Raw genomic sequence first — 18,037 nt, forward strand, 5'->3', positions numbered from 1 at the left:
AAATTCCTTTATTTACTAGTGATCCTAATTCCATTCAGTTCTGACGCATATTAACTATATACAGCTGTCAAAATTCAATATTTCTATTAATTTTCACAAAAAATACTAGAATTCCAACCAAGAAAGAGCTTATAATTTAAAAAAATTGCCAATAAACAATCAGAACAAATCATATTGTTAAACCATAATGTTCATTTTACCAAAAAAAAGAATGTATTTTAAATCTTATTAAAATTTGGACAAACAATTGTAATTTAAAGAAAATTAAAAAAAAAAATGAATCTTCGGTCTGGGTTTTTTGCTATAAACATTTATATTTAATGATACCGCAAAATTTATCATTTTAATTTTTTTCTCCTTTTCATAATTCACAGACGTGATCATTTAACGGAAATTTTTTTTTTTGTTCTTTATTACAGTATTTATGATACAGATACAAAAATATATATATAAAAAAGAAAAGTTAACAAGTCAAGATATCGTTAGATAGTTGATTTATTACCCGTTTTCTCAATAGTAAAGACTTCACTATCGTTGATAGTGAAGTCTTTACTATTGAGATAACGGGTAATAAATCAAAAAATATTATAATTTCCACTTGCTATAGACCTCCAGAAGGTGATATCATTAAATTTTCAAACTTCTAAAATGAAGTCTTTCTCAAAATCAATGACAAGGGAAAAAATATTTTCTTTATAGGGGATTTAAATATTACCAGTCTAAACTACAAAGAAAATGCAATTACTAAACTCTTTTTTGATAATCTGTTTCAATTGTGTATCCTCCCAATCATCAACAAACCTACACGGGTAACCCCAACCTCCGTCTCTGCTATAGACAATATATTAACAAATACATTTCTAGAAACCTTCTTAAAAGCAGGAATTATCAAACCCGATATATCAGATCATTTTCCTATTTATTTTTCATTATCTCAAGATTTAAGAACCTATAACTATCCTAAAACCAAAATTTATAAAACAAAAATCAATCAGTTCTCAATTAAAAATTTTAAAGACTCGCTATCGGTAGTAAATTGGGATGGGTTGTATCAAGAATGTAACCTTGGACACACAAACTCCGCATACAATTTATTTATAAATATTTTTCTAGATTACTACAATAAACGTTTCCCTGTTGAAGAGAAAGAAATAAAGCTAAAATATTTAAACTGCCCATGGATAACTAACGGGATTAAAAAATCATCAAATACAAAGCAAAAACTCTATATCAAGTATTTAAAAAACAGAAACGAAACTAACATAACTTCATACAAGGAATACAAAAGTCTATTTGAAAAAATTAAAAAGAAAGAATTCAAAAAAAAAAATTATTATTCAAAACAACTACAAAAAAGCAAAAGTGGTATTAAAAAAACCTGGAACATATTGAAAGAAATAATAGGTAAAAACCATACAAAATCAAATAATTTACCCGATTAAATTATCGTTAACGAAACTGAATATATCGACAAAATTATCGTTATCGACAAAATTTCTATCGCTGAAAACTACAATAGCTTTTTTTGCAAACATAGACCCTAACATGACTTTAAAAGTTTAACGCCCTGATATCTTTCTTCGAAACCTATATCACAAACCAACATTTCTGTTTAAATATTTTCTCTGGACTAAACCATGAAGAACTAGATATTGCAAAAAACCCGCTTAGCACGAATAAGGCTCCTGGGATAGACGATATTTGTAGCTTATTTTATAGTTGTAAATGTGTTTCCGGTGATAAAACAATCAATCTATGAAATATTTAAATCTTCAATTATTACAGGATCTGTACCGAATAAATTAAAAATAGCAACTGTAATACCAATATTAAAAACTGGGGATTCATTTACACTAAATAACTACAGACCTATCTCCGTTCTTCCTGTATTTTCAAATTTTTTGGAGAGAGTAATATACAATAAACTGTATAAATATCTAACAAATAACAAAATCCAAAATGAAAAACAATTTGGCTTCCAAAAGCAACATTCAACGAAACACGCAATTCTTGATCTTATAAATAATATAAATGACTCCTTTGAAAACAAAAAATACGTCCTTGGGGGACACCGCGTTTTATTTTAAGTTATTTTGAAATTTTTTTTCATGAGTATTAACGCATTGTTTTCTGTCTAGTAAAAAACTTTTGAACCAGTTTATTGCAGCACCTTTTATCCCATACTTTTCCATTTTCCTAATTAAGATAGCGTGATCTACTGTGTCAAACGCCTTAGATAAATCAACAAAGACTCCAAGGTTCCATTCTTGCACCTCATTTGTTTTTAATATACATAAACGATCTTCCTGAAGCCTCAAGTAAATTGGATGTCATAATGTTCGCAGACGACACTAATTTATTTTATGCATCCTCATCAATTACAGAACTTTATGAAACTACAAATACTGAACTTGAAAAAATAAACAGTTGGTTAAAATCTGACAAATTATCGCTTAACACAGAAAAAACCAAATACATTCTTTTTCATTCTAACCTTATAAAAATACCTCCCGATATAACTTCGCTAAATATAAGTACTAAAAAAATAGAGAGAACCCAAGCAACTAAATTTCTAGGGATACTTATTGATGAGAACATCTCATGGAAATCACATATAGATATATTAAATACCAAAATATCAAAAAACATTGGTATCATTTACAAAGCTAGTTCTATATTTCCTCCTGATAATTTAAAGTTCCTATAATTCTTGTTTATACAAAGCTACTACATATACGCTTATGTTGCCTGGGCGAGAACTCATAAATCCAAACTAACCACACTATATCGAAAACAAAAACATGCTGCAAGAATAGTTTTTAATAAGGATAGACTCTCGCATGCTGAGCCACTTTAAAAAAATTTGAAAGCATTAAATGTATATCAAATCAGTATACTCCAAAATTTGTTATTTATGCTCAAATATAAACCTGGACTTGTTCCTTCTCACTTTTCAATGAATTTCTTCCAAAATAACAAAAATAGATACCATACGAGAGGAAAGAAAAACTTCAAAGTACCTTTTAAAAAAACTAATCTCTCGCGCTTTTCCATTTCGTATCGTGGGCCTTGTCTATGTAACAAGTTAATGTACAAAATTACTCAACTGGAAAAATCGAATAACTTCAATACTCTGAAAACGTTATTAAAAGATCTCATTGTAAACACTAACAACTTTATGAGTTTTTATTAACCCAATAACATTTAAAACTATGTATAAAACTAACTTTGTTCCGAAACCAATGTAAACTCTAATAACTCTAAAAACTCTAAATAACTCAAAAACAACAATAACAACAACAACAACAACAACAACAACAACAAAAAATAAATCATAGACTTATTTATGAACACGTGAACGACTATATATTACCTATTTAGCAAATCGTGTACCACTTATATTTATGCGTATTGAAATAAAATTAAAAAAATTAAAAACTTCTTTTTCTCTGCATTCTTTGTTATTTGCATTTTGCATTTTAATTTTAATCTGCCAAAACTGATAACATATTTTTTAAATATTAACTTATTTTAAATTGAAGTATCCAAAAATATTAGTAACGCATAGCGGTTTCTTGATGACAAGACCATCGGTCTTTTGCAAGTTTCCCGCGTTCTTTGAATTTTCTAATACTTTACAGTTTTATTTTATATTTTTTTTGTATAACGTAACTTTGTGATTTTTATTTAACTTTACTTACTTTGTAAAGATTCTATTATATATTACGAATTTGTAAAGATTAAAGAACAAAAAATAAAAATAAATAAATATATATATTTATATATATATATATATATATATATCCTTACACGTATTGGAACACAAGCAAACACATCTATTAGTTTATACAATAAATGATTAACATGTTTACTATGAGGTAAAATTAGTTTTGGCTGCTACTTCTTGCAGCTTTGAGCACTGACATGCTCTAAAGCTGAATAAATTTTGAACAATCAAATATAAACCCCCTCAAAGTGAGGGGGTTCAATATTTGACATTGATGTAACTTAAAAATGCCGAAGGATTTGTTGATGAATTCTATAAAATTTTATGAAATGAGTATGATAAAAATATGTCTTAAATTTAAATTACTACCAGTAATAGCTCTATCTCATCCTCCCAAATGGAAATAACTAACGTTAGGGTTGTCACTTAAGTTAAGGTTGTTATTAAATTATTACTTATTTTCATTCGTTTTAGATTGTTTACATTTTTTTAGCTGTGTAGTGAAATATTTTGAAATTTAGAAATGTATCAGAAATAATCAGTTCTCAATACATGAACAGTGTTCCGTACCATGTTGTCAAATTAATTCTGATTTTAATGACTTCATTGAACAAGAGAAAGTCGAGAAAATAAAGAAAAAATTGATGAACATTTAAAAAAAGTTGGATTGAATGCAGACGAATTGCTGTAAAATTTGAGCATAAGTATAGTGAATGGCTGGACCAAGGAGAACTTGATTTTGAGTGACTAAAGATATTCTTTCCAATTCAGAAAGTCTTGTTACACCGTTAAACAATCATATTGTTTGACCAATTGTAGTCTTTTACGATTATTCTTCAAGAACAAAATATAGAAAAATTGGTACAATTACGGATAGTTGTACAACTAATCCAATATTATTTGCTGCTAAAGTCAAAATAAATAATCATAAAAGGAAAGACAAAGATGAAATTGTTCATAACATTTTAAAAACAAATAGTAAATCAACAGTAATGAAACTCACTGAGGCTTTAGAACTACTTTTAGATTGTAATGTATCAAAGACTTCTTATCAATACATTCGAAATAATGCTTTAGAAATTTTTTTTGTATATACCCAGCATATAATAACGCTAGAGCTGCAAAAGAACTATGCGATCATTATAACATATTCGTTAGTGATTATTCAGCTAATACTCCATTACAAGATCTGGTAAATCATACTTGTACTCTATCATACTCTTAAAGATTAGTAGCATTACAGAGAGAAGTTATTTTGTCTCGTAAATTTGATAAAGCAACGCTATATTACAAAGCTGGATTTGATGGCTCAACTAGTCGTAGGTTATCAAATAAAAATTATTTGTTTTTGACTTGTGCTGTTCCTTTTGAGCTAGTTACAAGTATAGATGAAAAAAAAGTTATTTCATGGAGAAACTTAAATCCATCGTCAGCCATTTATTGTCAACTTATTAAGTTTTGATTTTAAAAAAGAAACTAAATCTGTATTGGTTGATGAAGAAAGTAAATTTAAAAGTGAAATAGAAAATTTGGTTCCATCCATCGTTGTTTTCGAAGGGCGAAAAATATCTATTACAAACCATATCAAAATCACTATGATTGATGGAAAGGTGCACACTGCCTTCGCCAACGCAGCTGATTCTAGTCATTCATGTTCAGTGTGTGGATGTAATGAAATGAATGACGGAAATTATTTAGAAGTTATTTAGCATTTCCTATGGTTTTGGATACGATATAATATATTATATCGTATCGAATGTCAATGTGCAGGTGCACAATAGATCAATACGGAAAAATTTGCTATAGCAAATTTCTCGTATTGACATAGTACAGTACATAGTATAGGGGGTACAGACCTTAGAGTAGACCATGTTAATATAGGGGGTTCATTAAAATTGTTTTTTAAATTTTAGAAAAAGTTTTGTTAGGGCGGTGGACTTTTTGTATTTAACATTATTGAATGATGAGTTGTGGTTTTTATATCTAGTTTTCTATTATATGTATATATATATATATATATATATATATATATATATATATATATATATATATATATATATATATATATATATATATATATATATATATATATATATACATAATATAAAATATAAAAATTTAATTTTTTGTTTCAAATAACAAAATTATCATCGTTAGAAGTTTACAAAAAAGCAGAAGTACTTCAAAATATATATAAAAATGATGTTTCGTCTTTATTTGCTAACGAGTGTATACAATTCATAAGTTATTTAATAGTTTTATCTGAAAAAATAAGACATAAAACTATAATAGATATTTGTAAAATGATAAGAACTGATAAACTTCAAGAACAATATAACTATCGTTATATCTATAACTACTATAAGTAGGCATTAAGGATATATCTATACTGCCCAACGTACAATTGTTCAGCCGAGAGATCCATTTCAGCAGAAGAGGGTTAAGTTTGATTTGAGGTCGGAATGACTGGTGATCGTTTTAATAGTTTAGCAATTCTATTTATTTATTCTGCACTTACCATCGATATCAACTTTAATGACATTGTAAATACATTTGCAAAACAAAAGTCATGTAGAAAGTTATGATTTTTTATTTTTATTTTAGTGAGTTTAACTTCATATATGTTGATGTTGAAAACGTTTTTTAATAAACACCCCATTTCAAAGTTGACAATTATTTTAAAAGAGGGCGCTCAAAGAATTAGTGCCCCAGGGCGCCAAAAGTATAAATACGTCTCTTTATATATACAGTGGGGTGCAAAAAAAAAAGCCACACAAACATTTTTTCTTGATTTAAAGTATGTAATGTTTAAGGAAGCAAAACTAAAAAAATTGGATGCGGTAGTGAAAATCCTTGGACAGAAAAGGTATGCTTATATATACACTAATATTTATTTAAATAAGATCTTTAATCTTTGTTGAAAACGTTTTTTAATAAACACCCCATTTCAAAGTTGACAGTTATTTTAAAAGAGGGCGCTCAAAGAAACACATTTAATATTTTAGAAAACAACTAAAAAATATAGAAATTGGACAAATTATTGAAGCTGCTGACCAAGGAGAGTCTCGCAGAAGCATTGAAAAACGTTTCAAAAGAAAAAACTCAATTATTTGTAGATTGGTAAAGAAATATAAGCACACTGGTACAGCTGAAAGGTCTGTTGGATCTAGGAGAAAGCCTAAAACATCAAAAAAGGAAGATCGCTATATTCTAAATGCCGTCAAAAAAGATCGTAAAATCACATGTTTTGAGATAAAACTAGATTTAAACCTTACTAATATCTCAAAATGGACAATATTTCGTCGAATAAAAGCATCAGGGGAGTTTTTTGCTGGAAAGCAAATATAAAAAACCTTTTGTTAGTGAAACCAATCGCAAAAAAAGATTAAAGTGGTGCATTGAGCACAAAGATTAGATATGTGAGCAATGGGCTAAAGTTATTTGGAGCAATGAGTCTCCTTTTGTGTTGTTTCATAATAGTTGATCTCACTGCTGGAAATTAATTGGGGAGAAGTTCAACCCCCAAACATGCAAGGCAACCATTAAACATGACAAAAAGATTAATGTTTGGGATTGTTTTAGTGCACACAAAGTTGGAAAGCTTTACCGGGTGGAGGGTAACATGGACCAGCATTTGTACCACAAAATCTTAGTTTATCAACTTGAACCAAGTATAGAAGAACTTTTCCCTAATAATGACTACATCTTCAACAAGATAAAAATCTCAAACATACAGCACGGTTGAATAAAAGACATCTGGAATCGAAATTGATATCAGTTATGTCTTGGCAAGCACAGTCTCCTGATTTAAATCCAATAATAGTTCTGATTTAAATTGTCGGGCAACAAATGAAGATAAACTGTTCCAAATTCTTATGCTGGTTGAAATGCTTTACCAAATGACTTATTAAAAAGACTTGTAAATAGTATGCCTTCTAGATGCGCAGAAGTCATAAGAAACAAAGGATGGCCAATTAAGTACTAATACAGCTAAAACTTAAAAAATACTTTACAAATCCTAATTTATTTTCATTACATGTAATGTACAATAATATGATATACATTTCTTTAAAAATTGTCCTGAATTACTTTTATTATATGAGTTAAAGACATTTTTTAACGTTTTTTTATCAAAAAATTGAGTGTGGCTTTTTTTGCACCCCACTGTATATATATATATATATATATATATATATATATATATATATATATATATATATATATATATATATATATATATATATATATATATATATATATATATATATATATATATATATATATATATATATATATATATATATATATATATATATATATATATATATATATATATACAGTATCGGACAAAACGAGTGCAACCAAATAATGTTAATTTAGTTTCTTTATATAAAAGTGCTGGATTTTTTCAATTTAGAGAAATAACTATGTAACTGTTTAGAGACAAAGTTCTTCAAGTTTTATTCATCACAAAGTTCATTATTTGTACACAAAAATTAATAAATTAATCAAAAGTATTAAAAAAATTTGATTTCCTTCTGGACAAAACAAGTGCAATTCGACAAAACTTTGACCAAGCTGTATTTCGCTATCAATATTTCGTGGCGAATCCTTTGTTGTCACAGCCTTGCATTTTCGAGGCATAGATTCGATCAGGTGATCAATGAAACATTGTGGAATCGCTGCCCAGGCCTTTTGGATTTGTTCAAACAGTTGATCCTTATTACGAACACATTCACGATTAATTCTGCGGTTGACGATCTCCCACAGGTTCTTGATAGGGTTGAGATCCGGAGATTGAGGCGGCCAACCCATCACCGATAGGTGGTTGTCTTGAAACCACTGCTTGACTACTTTTGCAGTGTGTATCGGATCGTTGTCTTGCTGAAAAACCCATTTTATTGGCATATTCCATTCAGCATGAGGTAACAAAACATCTTTCAGGATATTTTTATACATGAAACGGTCCATTATTCCATTGTTTCGATGTATTGGACCTAGACCGTTTGCAAAAAAACACCCCAAGACCATTACATTGGCTCCACCATGCTTCACGGTCTTATTGCAGTAACGTAAATCGAGGCGTTTTCCGGCCGGTCGACGTACATGGATAATGCCATCACTCCCAATGATGATGAACTTCGATTCATCACTGAACAGGACAGTTCGCCATTTCTGCACATTTCAGTCAATATGAGATGTAGCAAACAGGAGTCTTTTCTACTGGTTTTTTAGTAAAATCAGCGGTTTCTTTGCAGGACGTCGAGAAAAAAATCCGGCTTCAACAGCGCGTCGTCTGATTGTTCGGTCCAATACAGACAGCTCTAATTGCTTTTGTATCTCGACTAATGATATCCAGGGATCCTTCTTGATGGATCTGACGATCATAGAATCCTCTCTAGAAGTGGTGGAACGCGGTCTATCACCTTTGTTATCTGCTGCCAACTTTCCCGTAGAACGATATTTGGAACATAGTCTTGATACGGTCCATTTTTTCACGCGATAATTATCACAAATACTTTTTTTTGACATTCCACTTACGTAATCGTCAATAATTTTCTTTCTTAGTTCCAATCCAAGACTGTCGGGAGCCATTTTTGCACTTGAAGTCATAAAAATAATAAAAATAAATAATGACGCTTCTCAAGGCTTACCGTGTTACATTTACCTTGTGATGATACAATAATGCTCTGTGGAACACAATGTCTTGGTTGGATGTGGACTAAATTGATGTAACGAAACACTTGTTGTATTTTACTTCTTGTATTGATGTTCTTCGATAAAACACTTTGCTAAAACTCACTTCGATAAATTGTCTTGATAATACTGACTGATTGACTTCCATATACTGACTGAATTACATGTCGATTTACATGTCTCTTTATAGTAAAATAAACCTGTGAACCTGTTCTGGAAGATTCTAGATGCTTCTTTTTGATGCTTCTGGAAGCTTCTGGATGCGTCTGGATGCTTCTGAATGTTTCTGGATATTTCTGGATGCTACTGGATGCTTCCAGATGCTTCTTCTGGAAACTTCTGCATGCTTCTGGAAACTTCTGGAAACGTTTTTAAGACATGTAAAATTAGGAACACTTTTTAGCATTGTTCGATGTTGGTTGCAAATGTTTTGTCCAATAATGTATATATATATATATATATATATATATATATATATATATATATATATATATATATATATATATATATATATATATATATATATATATATATGTATATATATATATATATATATATATATTTATATACTACTGTGATCAAAAAGTAAGGTGAATTTTTAATTTAAACTTCCGGCCTTATTCGAATCGTCCAATCTTTTTTATTTTTAAGTTGGTAGGAATGTCATTAACATTTGCGCCAAATTACATGTCAAACTCATAATTATTTTTTTATGTTTACGCTTGTTTCTGAAGTACCAAAAGTGCATTCGGCGATTTTCACGATGTCTAATTTTGTTGAGCAAAGAAGTGCTATTAAATTTTGTTTGCGGAATGATATTTCTGCTGCTGAAACGTATCGAATGTTGCAAAAGGCCTTCGGTGAAGAGACTATGTCTCAAAAAAATGTTTACAAGTGGTACAAAGACTTCAAAGAAGGCCGAGAACGTGTTTTTTTTTTTTTTTTTTTTTTTTTTTTTTTTTTTTATTTATTTGCCGATTGAAAATAATTTACACTCGTAATTTATAAAAACAAATATTTACATGACTGGGGCTTGAAGAAGACAAAATTCATCTTATCATTAAGCCCCCCCAAAAAAAATGCATATTCATCAAATAAATGTTTTAACAAAATGCAAAAAATAAAATATATAACGTTTAAAATATTTAGTAATTCAAAGAGTATTTATATTCAAGAACTGATTAGTAAAATAAGATGATATATAAGTATTAATATTACAAAAAGAATTTACAATAACTTTTTTTAATAAAAATTGAAATTATAAAATTTTACAATATTTTTAGTAATTAGTATTTCAAATAATAAAACTTAAAAAAAAATCGTTTGTAAATTCAAAACTTATAAGATAAGAAATACATTTACAATAGCAGACTATTGTTTAGAATATTAAATATAATATTAAAGAGTAATTAGTAGGTTAATTTTTGTTTTTGTTTGCTAGTTTAAAAAGCTTTTTAGAAGAACTTTAATTCATTTTCATGTATCATCAGTAATTGCTTAAGTTTTGTTTTAAACTGGTTTAAAGAATAATTAGATTTCAGCTCATTATTTAATATTGTATTCCACAGCTTAGGACCTCGGTTAGCAATTGAGAATTTGGTTGCTGAATAATGTGTTTTGGATTGAATGTAATTGTTTTTTGAAAATCTGGTAGGGTATATGTGGTTTATTTTTTCAAAAAGTGAATTAAATAACATTGGTGATATTTTTTTATCAAGTTTAAACATGAAGATAAGAATATGGTAAAGGTTTAGTTTATATACATTTAGAATATTAAGTTTATTAAATAACGTTTGAGTGTGAGAGAAACGGTCAACGTTTGTAATTATCCTTATAGCCTGTTTTTGTTTACTAAACAGTTTTTTTACTTTTGTTGCGTTTGTGCTGCACCAAGCAACGTTTGCATAATTTAAGTAGCAATGAATTAAAGAAAAATATAAGTTTTTTAAACAAGATAGATTTAAAAACTGCTTGGCTTTATACAAAACACCTATATTTTTTGATATTTTATTTTCAATTAGACCTATGTGGTCCCTCCACGTTAAATTTTCATCCAGAACCACACCTAAAAATTTTATTGATTGCTCTCTTTTTAATAATGCGTTATCAATAAAAAGATCAGGAAGTTTTAATGGAATATCTTGTTTTTTATGAAGACGATGGAACAAAGTGTATTTGGATTTATTGATGTTCAAAGATAGTTTGTTTGATTTGAACCATTGGGTTAATTTTTCAAGTTCTTTGTTTACTGTTTGAAATAATTTACTGATATCGTTACTAGAATAAAACAAGTTTGTATCATCTGCAAACAAAATTAAGTTTAAAATGTTAGAAAATTTATATAAGTCGTTAATATAAACGAGAAATAAAAGTGGTCCTAAAATTGATCCTTGAGGAACACCACAGGTGATTGACTTATATTCCGTTTTTCCGCTATCATATGAAATAAACTGCTTTCTATTAGTCAAGTAACTATCAAACCAGGACAAATTAGTATTTATTATACCATAACTTTTCAGTTTGGATAGAAGGATTTGATGATTGACAGTGTCAAAAGCTTTACTTAAATCGATAAATACACCTAGGGTATATTTGTCTTCATCAAACCCTTTAAATATATCATGAACAAGGTGAGTGATTGCATGATCAGTTGAATGACTAGATTTAAATCCAAACTGTTTATGAAAAAGAATATTATTAACATTTAAAAAGGAATATAGTCTATTATACATAACCCGCTCTAATATTTTAGAAAAACAAGAAAGAATTGAGATTGGTCTATAATTCGTAACATCGGAAGGATAACCTGATTTTAACACTGGAATGACTTTTGCAATTTTTAGGTTATCTGGAAAAACGCCTTGTTTTAGAGATAAATTAAAAATATGTAGTAATGGAATTGTAATTTGTTTTATTGATTTGATAATGACATTACTACTTATATCATCAAATCCTAAACTTTTATTGGGTTTTAATAAAGAGACTGCGTCTAGTAATTCTTTTTCTGTAAGTTTATAATTAGACATAACATTAAGGTTGGTTGAGGTTAAGTACGAACTAAAGTGTGATTGAGTAGTTGCTATATTAGATGATAAAGTAGGACCTATATTTACAAAAAACTGGTTAAGTGTTTCAGCGACTAAGGATTTATTTACAATTTGTTTGTTATTAAATTTAAGATTTAGAGGAAGTAAATTTCTGTATAAGCTTTTTTTACCAATTACCTCCTTAATAATATGCCAAGTTTTTTTAGAATCATTTTTGTGTTGATGACTTGGAACGCTCCGGACGACCATCGACTTCGATTAATGATCGCCACATCAACAAAATCAAAGAATTGGTGCTTGCAAATCGTCGGTTAACCATTCGAGACCTTGTTGACATGGTTGGAATATCATTTGGGTCGGTGCAAGCGATTTTGAAGGATCATTTGGGCCTCAGAAGACTCAAATCACGTTTGGTGCCGAAATTTCTCAATTTCTTTGAAAAAGAGTGTCGCGTTAAAACGTGTGAAGCAATGCTTTCTGACTATCAAGACGTCTACAAACAAATTATTACTGGCGATGAGACTTGGGTTTACGCATACGACCCTGAAACAACCGACCAATCGAGTAAATACCGTGAAAAAGGCGAGCCGAGACCGAAGCAAACATGTCAAAGTCGCTCAAAAATCAAGGTCATGTTGACTGTTTTCTTTGATTATTGTGGTGTCGTGCACTACGAATTCCTTGCAACTGGCCAAACTGTCAACAAGGAATATTATTTAAGCGTTATGCGACGTTTGCGTGAAGCTATTCGCAAAAAGAGACCGGAATTATGGGCCAATAACTCTTGGAATTTGCACCACGATAATGCGCCTTCGCACACAGCACTGGTTCTTCGTGAGTTTTTCGCCAAAAACTCTAAACATGTTGCTCCACAACCACCGTATTCGCCCGACTTAGCACCGTGTGACTTCTGGCTGTTCCCAAAGCTCAAGAGACCACTCCGGGGAAATCGTTTTGAGTCCATTGAAGAGATCCAACGTGAATCGGCACGCGCATTGAAGGCTATCCCTACCAAGGACTTTTCGGCATGCTTCAAAGACTGGAAAAAACGTTGGCAAAAGTGCATTGGGGCCGGGGGGGGGGGATTATTTTGAGGGGGACGATACAGATTTGGAAGAATAAATAAAGATTTTTCATTTTATAAAAAAATTCACCTTACTTTTTGATCACAGTAGTATATATATACAGTAGGGTGGAGCGATTTTGAAAATTTTTGAAATTTGATTTCAAAAATTTTCAAAAATCAATATCTTTTGGTGAAAAAAGAACCTTACTCTTTTTTTTTTTAGTTTAGATGAGTTTTTGAGGTTCCTCAATTGGATTGTAAATTTTTGATGGGTCCTAATATTGTTTAATTTTTTTTTTTTCTAAACTATATCAACTTGATACTTAAAAGAAGAAAAATAACATGCTGATTTTGAAAATAATATTTGTCTTTATTAAAAAATTAACCCCCGACCTCAACAAAACGGGGGCTTCAAGGTATATTTTTGCAAGTATTTTTTTCACTAAAAAATTTTTTTAATAAAATTATTATTTATGAAACAAGCATTTTTTTCTGCTTTTTTTGAGTCCAAGGTTGATATGGTTTAGAAAAAAAAATTTCAAAAATATTAGGACCTGTCAAGAATTTAAATTCCAAAGAAGACCCTCAAGATCTCATCAAAATCAAAAAATATTTTTTTACTTTTATCTTATAATTAATAGACATTGATTCGTGTCTCAGTAATATTGGTTTTTAAACTCTTTTTTTTTTGCTATGAAAATCGCTTCACCCTAATATACAGTATTGGACAAAACATTTGCAACCAACATCGAACAATGCTAAAAAGTGTTCCTAATTTTAAAAAACGAAACGAACTATACTACCACAGCAAACAGTTCAGGAGTCTGGAGTCATAGCATGCCATGACATGAAAACGTCTTTCGTCTTAAAAACGAAACGAACTATACTACCACAGCAAACAGTTCAGGAGTCTGGAGTCATAGCATGCCATGACATGAGCAATCAGCTGACAGGTGACAGCACACAGGCAGAATTTCGTTAACAAGTGCCATTTTGCAGCGGACAAAACAAGTGCAACTTTTTTGGTTTGTTTCATTTTCTTAAGTCTGGTCCGTGTCAACGTGTATATATATATATATATATATATATATATATATATATATATATATATATATATATATATATATATATATATATATATATATATATATATATATATATATGTATATATATATATATATGTATATATATATATATATATATATATATATACATATATATATGTATATATATATATATATATACATACATATATATATATATATATATATATATATATATATATATATATATATATATATATATATATATATATATATATATATATATATTAAATATATATGTATATATATATATTAGGGTGTTTCAAAAAAAAGTCATGTCTGAAAAAAAAAAAGAGCCCTAGCTTATCATCTGCCCAGACCATGATTTAGTACTAAGGATTTTTTTTTTTTTTGGAAAACCGTAAGGGTCCCTCCAGGGGGTAAAAGGGGCAATTTTTATAGCGTTTTGTACCATTTTTATAACTGTTTGGAGGAAGTCTTAAAATTTATATTTTTAATTTTTTTTTTTATATTTCTGTCTGTAAAGACCTATTTAATCTAAATAAAATGGGCTCTTATCTAAAAAAAAATAGATAAAAGTTTTAAATAGTTTTAAAAAACCCCAAAATCCATAAATATTTAACAAAAACAAATATTTTTACGCAGCACTTATTTAGGCTTTTTTAAATAAAGTTCTAAATCTTTTCAGTAAATAATATGTTTTATTGAAATATATTTTATATAAAATTTTGTTTTTTAGATTAAATAATAAAAAAATTAACAAAATGCCACCAAAAAAAAAAGCTAGAAGTAATAGATTGGATGAAATATTTTTAGTTAAAAATTTAATCTCCAAACTTCCAGCAAAGAGATTCGCAACTGCTAAAGAGTTAATTCAATATTATCTCTTTCTACGAAAATCAAAATGTGAAACAAAAGTGAAATGCTTAGTAGGTTGTCCTAACAAAAGTTCTTCTTTTATACCTAACTGCCCAGTTAATCAGTCTGACTGCTGCATACTATCTAAACTGATGGATCCTTGGATACATGGTGGATTTAAAGTGCTTACAATACAAAAGCTTAGGTAATTTTTATCATTGAGTTCTAATCAGTTTATTCTATAAACCTTTATACAAGTAAATATTGTTTTTTAAAGGATTAAAGTTGAGAAATTGTTAAAGGAGTGGGTGAAATTAAAAGATAAAAGAAACAGAGCAAATCCTGCTGAAGTAAAAAAGAGACATTTATTTGAAGAACAAATGAATAAAGTATTTTGGATTGGAGAACACCCTCATGTTATGTTTGAAGAAATACTAAAAGATAAAATGAGAAGAGTGAAAGACAAGGAAGAAGATATTGCTTTTTTAAAAGACCAGCTTGGGGAAAGGAAAGGATTTCTTGGAGGTAGAGATAAAAGATATGAGTATTCTGTTGAAAGAAATAAAAGAAGCAAATCAAATTTAGAAAAAGAGCTATCAGTAGTGTTAGATACAAATGATTTAGATTATCTAAGTTCTTCTAGTGACACTAGCGACAATTTAGGCCAGGAAACAGATATCGACTTTGATTGTAACGAGATTCCTAATATTCAAAATTCTGTTCTTCTTCCTAAAAATATACTTGAATCTACCGCTCATACAGCAGTTGGGGAGGGTATAACACCCCACCAACATACAGCTTTGATTAGTAGTGTTATTTTCATGGCTGGTGGTTCTGTAGCAAACTTCAAGTGTTCTAAATCCACATCTTACAGAGCTGCAGAGAACATAATATCTGCCGGAGCAAAAGAAATAAGGGAATATATAAAAAACGCTGTAGTTTCATCAGACTCACTAATGACCATACACTTTGATGGAAAAATAGTCAATGAATTGACGGCCGGAAAGCAATTAAGAAAAGATAGAATTGCAGTTTTGGTAAGAATTGATGGGAAAACAGAACTACTTGGCATTCCTCCAATAGAGTCTAGTTCAGGGGATAATCAAAAGCAAGCTATTTTTGAATTAATGGAGTTTTTTGGATTAGAAGATAAAGTTAAATGTATCTGCTTTGACACAACTTCAGCAAATACAGGTGTTTGGCAAGGTACTTGCATGAGATTAGTTCGTCAAATTCAACGCCCATTGTTGCTGATTGCATGTAGACATCATGTAATTGAGCGGCACATAACTCATTTTTGGAAGATTTACCCTAGCAGCAAAACTTCTGGTCCACAAAACAAACTATTTGAATTTCTAAAAAAAAATTGGAACAATATAGATAATGAAACTAAGGAACTGAAAAGAATATTATTACCACCTGGAACATGGATATATACTCAAAAATTAGCTGCTATTCAGTTTTGTAATAATGTGATCAATTTAAAGATCTTTAAAAAGGTGCTATTATAATTTTGATTTTGTTTCTATTTATTCTAAATATTTAAAATAAACAATTGTAACAAATTAAAAATATAACAAAACTTTTTAGGATGGAAATGTTAGAAAAGAATACCATGAGCTAGCTGAACTTACTTTAATGGTTCTATCGTCAAATAGCTTTAAATTTCATTTACCCGGACCAGTTCACCATTCAAGATTCATGGGGAAAGGTTTATACTATTTAAAATTATATCTTTTAATGAATGAAATCCCAAACCTCACTGACAATGAAAAAGAAGAAATAACTGGTATGATTTTATTCATTTCTCCATTCTTTACAGAGTGGTTTCTAAAAGCAGAGCTAAGCTCTTTAGCACCAGCACAGGTATATGGTCTTTAAGTATTTTATTGAGAAGTTAGAGGGCTTGTTATTGAATAAAATGATTCAAAATATTTATTAATATTATTTAATAGGATATGAAAGCTTACTGGCAAATGAAAAGGTTTGAGGAATGGAATCTACATGGCTCCCAGGTTGTTGTGAGCTCTATTCTCAGACATACTTGGTATCTGGATCCCACTTTGGTAGTTTTCGCCCTAGCAGATGAAAAATGTAGGGAACGTGGTGATATGGCCAAGAAACTGTATAGTTTACAAAGATGTCCAATTGACAGTTTCCCTTTGGAGCGCCAAATAATGGACCAATCTGTATTGAAAAGTCTTAACTTCAGTAAAGATGAGCCTCCTAGTTTAGCTCCATTAATAACAGACAAGTCGTGGCTAGTTTTTGACATGCTTAGACATGGAAAGGCAGAAACTCAATGGATGAAGATACCTCCAGAGTTTTGGGAATTCAATGATTTTTATTTAGAATTTAGAGCAACAGTCACGGGACTTGATGTTGTTAATGACTGCTCTGAGAGGGCGATTAAGTTAGTTCAAGACCTAATAAACAGAGCAAATTCCGAGGAGAAAAGGCAGGACACCCTTCTCTTTACAAATAATTACAAGAAAAACAGAAAAAGTAGAAAAAAAATTGATTACGAAAAGGCCGCTAGCAAATCTAGTTTCTTTCTAGAGAAAATCTAGTTACATTT

At 29.5% G+C, this 18,037-nt stretch overlaps 1 protein-coding gene across 1 annotated transcript; it reads left to right on the plus strand.

Annotated features, from left to right (window-relative positions):
• The first annotated feature begins 6,531 nt into the window (after positions 1-6,531).
• Positions 6,532-7,075, plus strand: LOC136080359 (uncharacterized). Its single transcript, XM_065796975.1, has 2 exons — positions 6,532-6,593; positions 6,733-7,075. The coding sequence occupies exons 1-2, from the start codon at positions 6,532-6,534 to the stop codon at positions 7,073-7,075; spliced, it is 405 nt and encodes a 134-aa protein (XP_065653047.1).
• The last annotated feature ends 10,962 nt before the right edge of the window (positions 7,076-18,037 follow it).

This window comes from Hydra vulgaris, chromosome 05, assembly GCF_038396675.1.
Source record: "Hydra vulgaris chromosome 05, alternate assembly HydraT2T_AEP".
In the NCBI taxonomy this organism is placed as follows: Eukaryota; Metazoa; Cnidaria; class Hydrozoa; order Anthoathecata; family Hydridae; genus Hydra; species Hydra vulgaris.

Excerpts from the sequence above, each read along its gene's own strand:
- LOC136080359 (XM_065796975.1), top strand. The coding sequence starts at position 6,532 with ATGTTTAAGGAAGCAAAACTAAAAAAATTGGATGCGGTAGTGAAAATC. Across the intron at positions 6,594-6,732 it reads AAAATCCTTGGACAGAAAAG|AAAACAACTAAAAAATATAG; the intron begins GTATGCTTATAT and ends TTAATATTTTAG.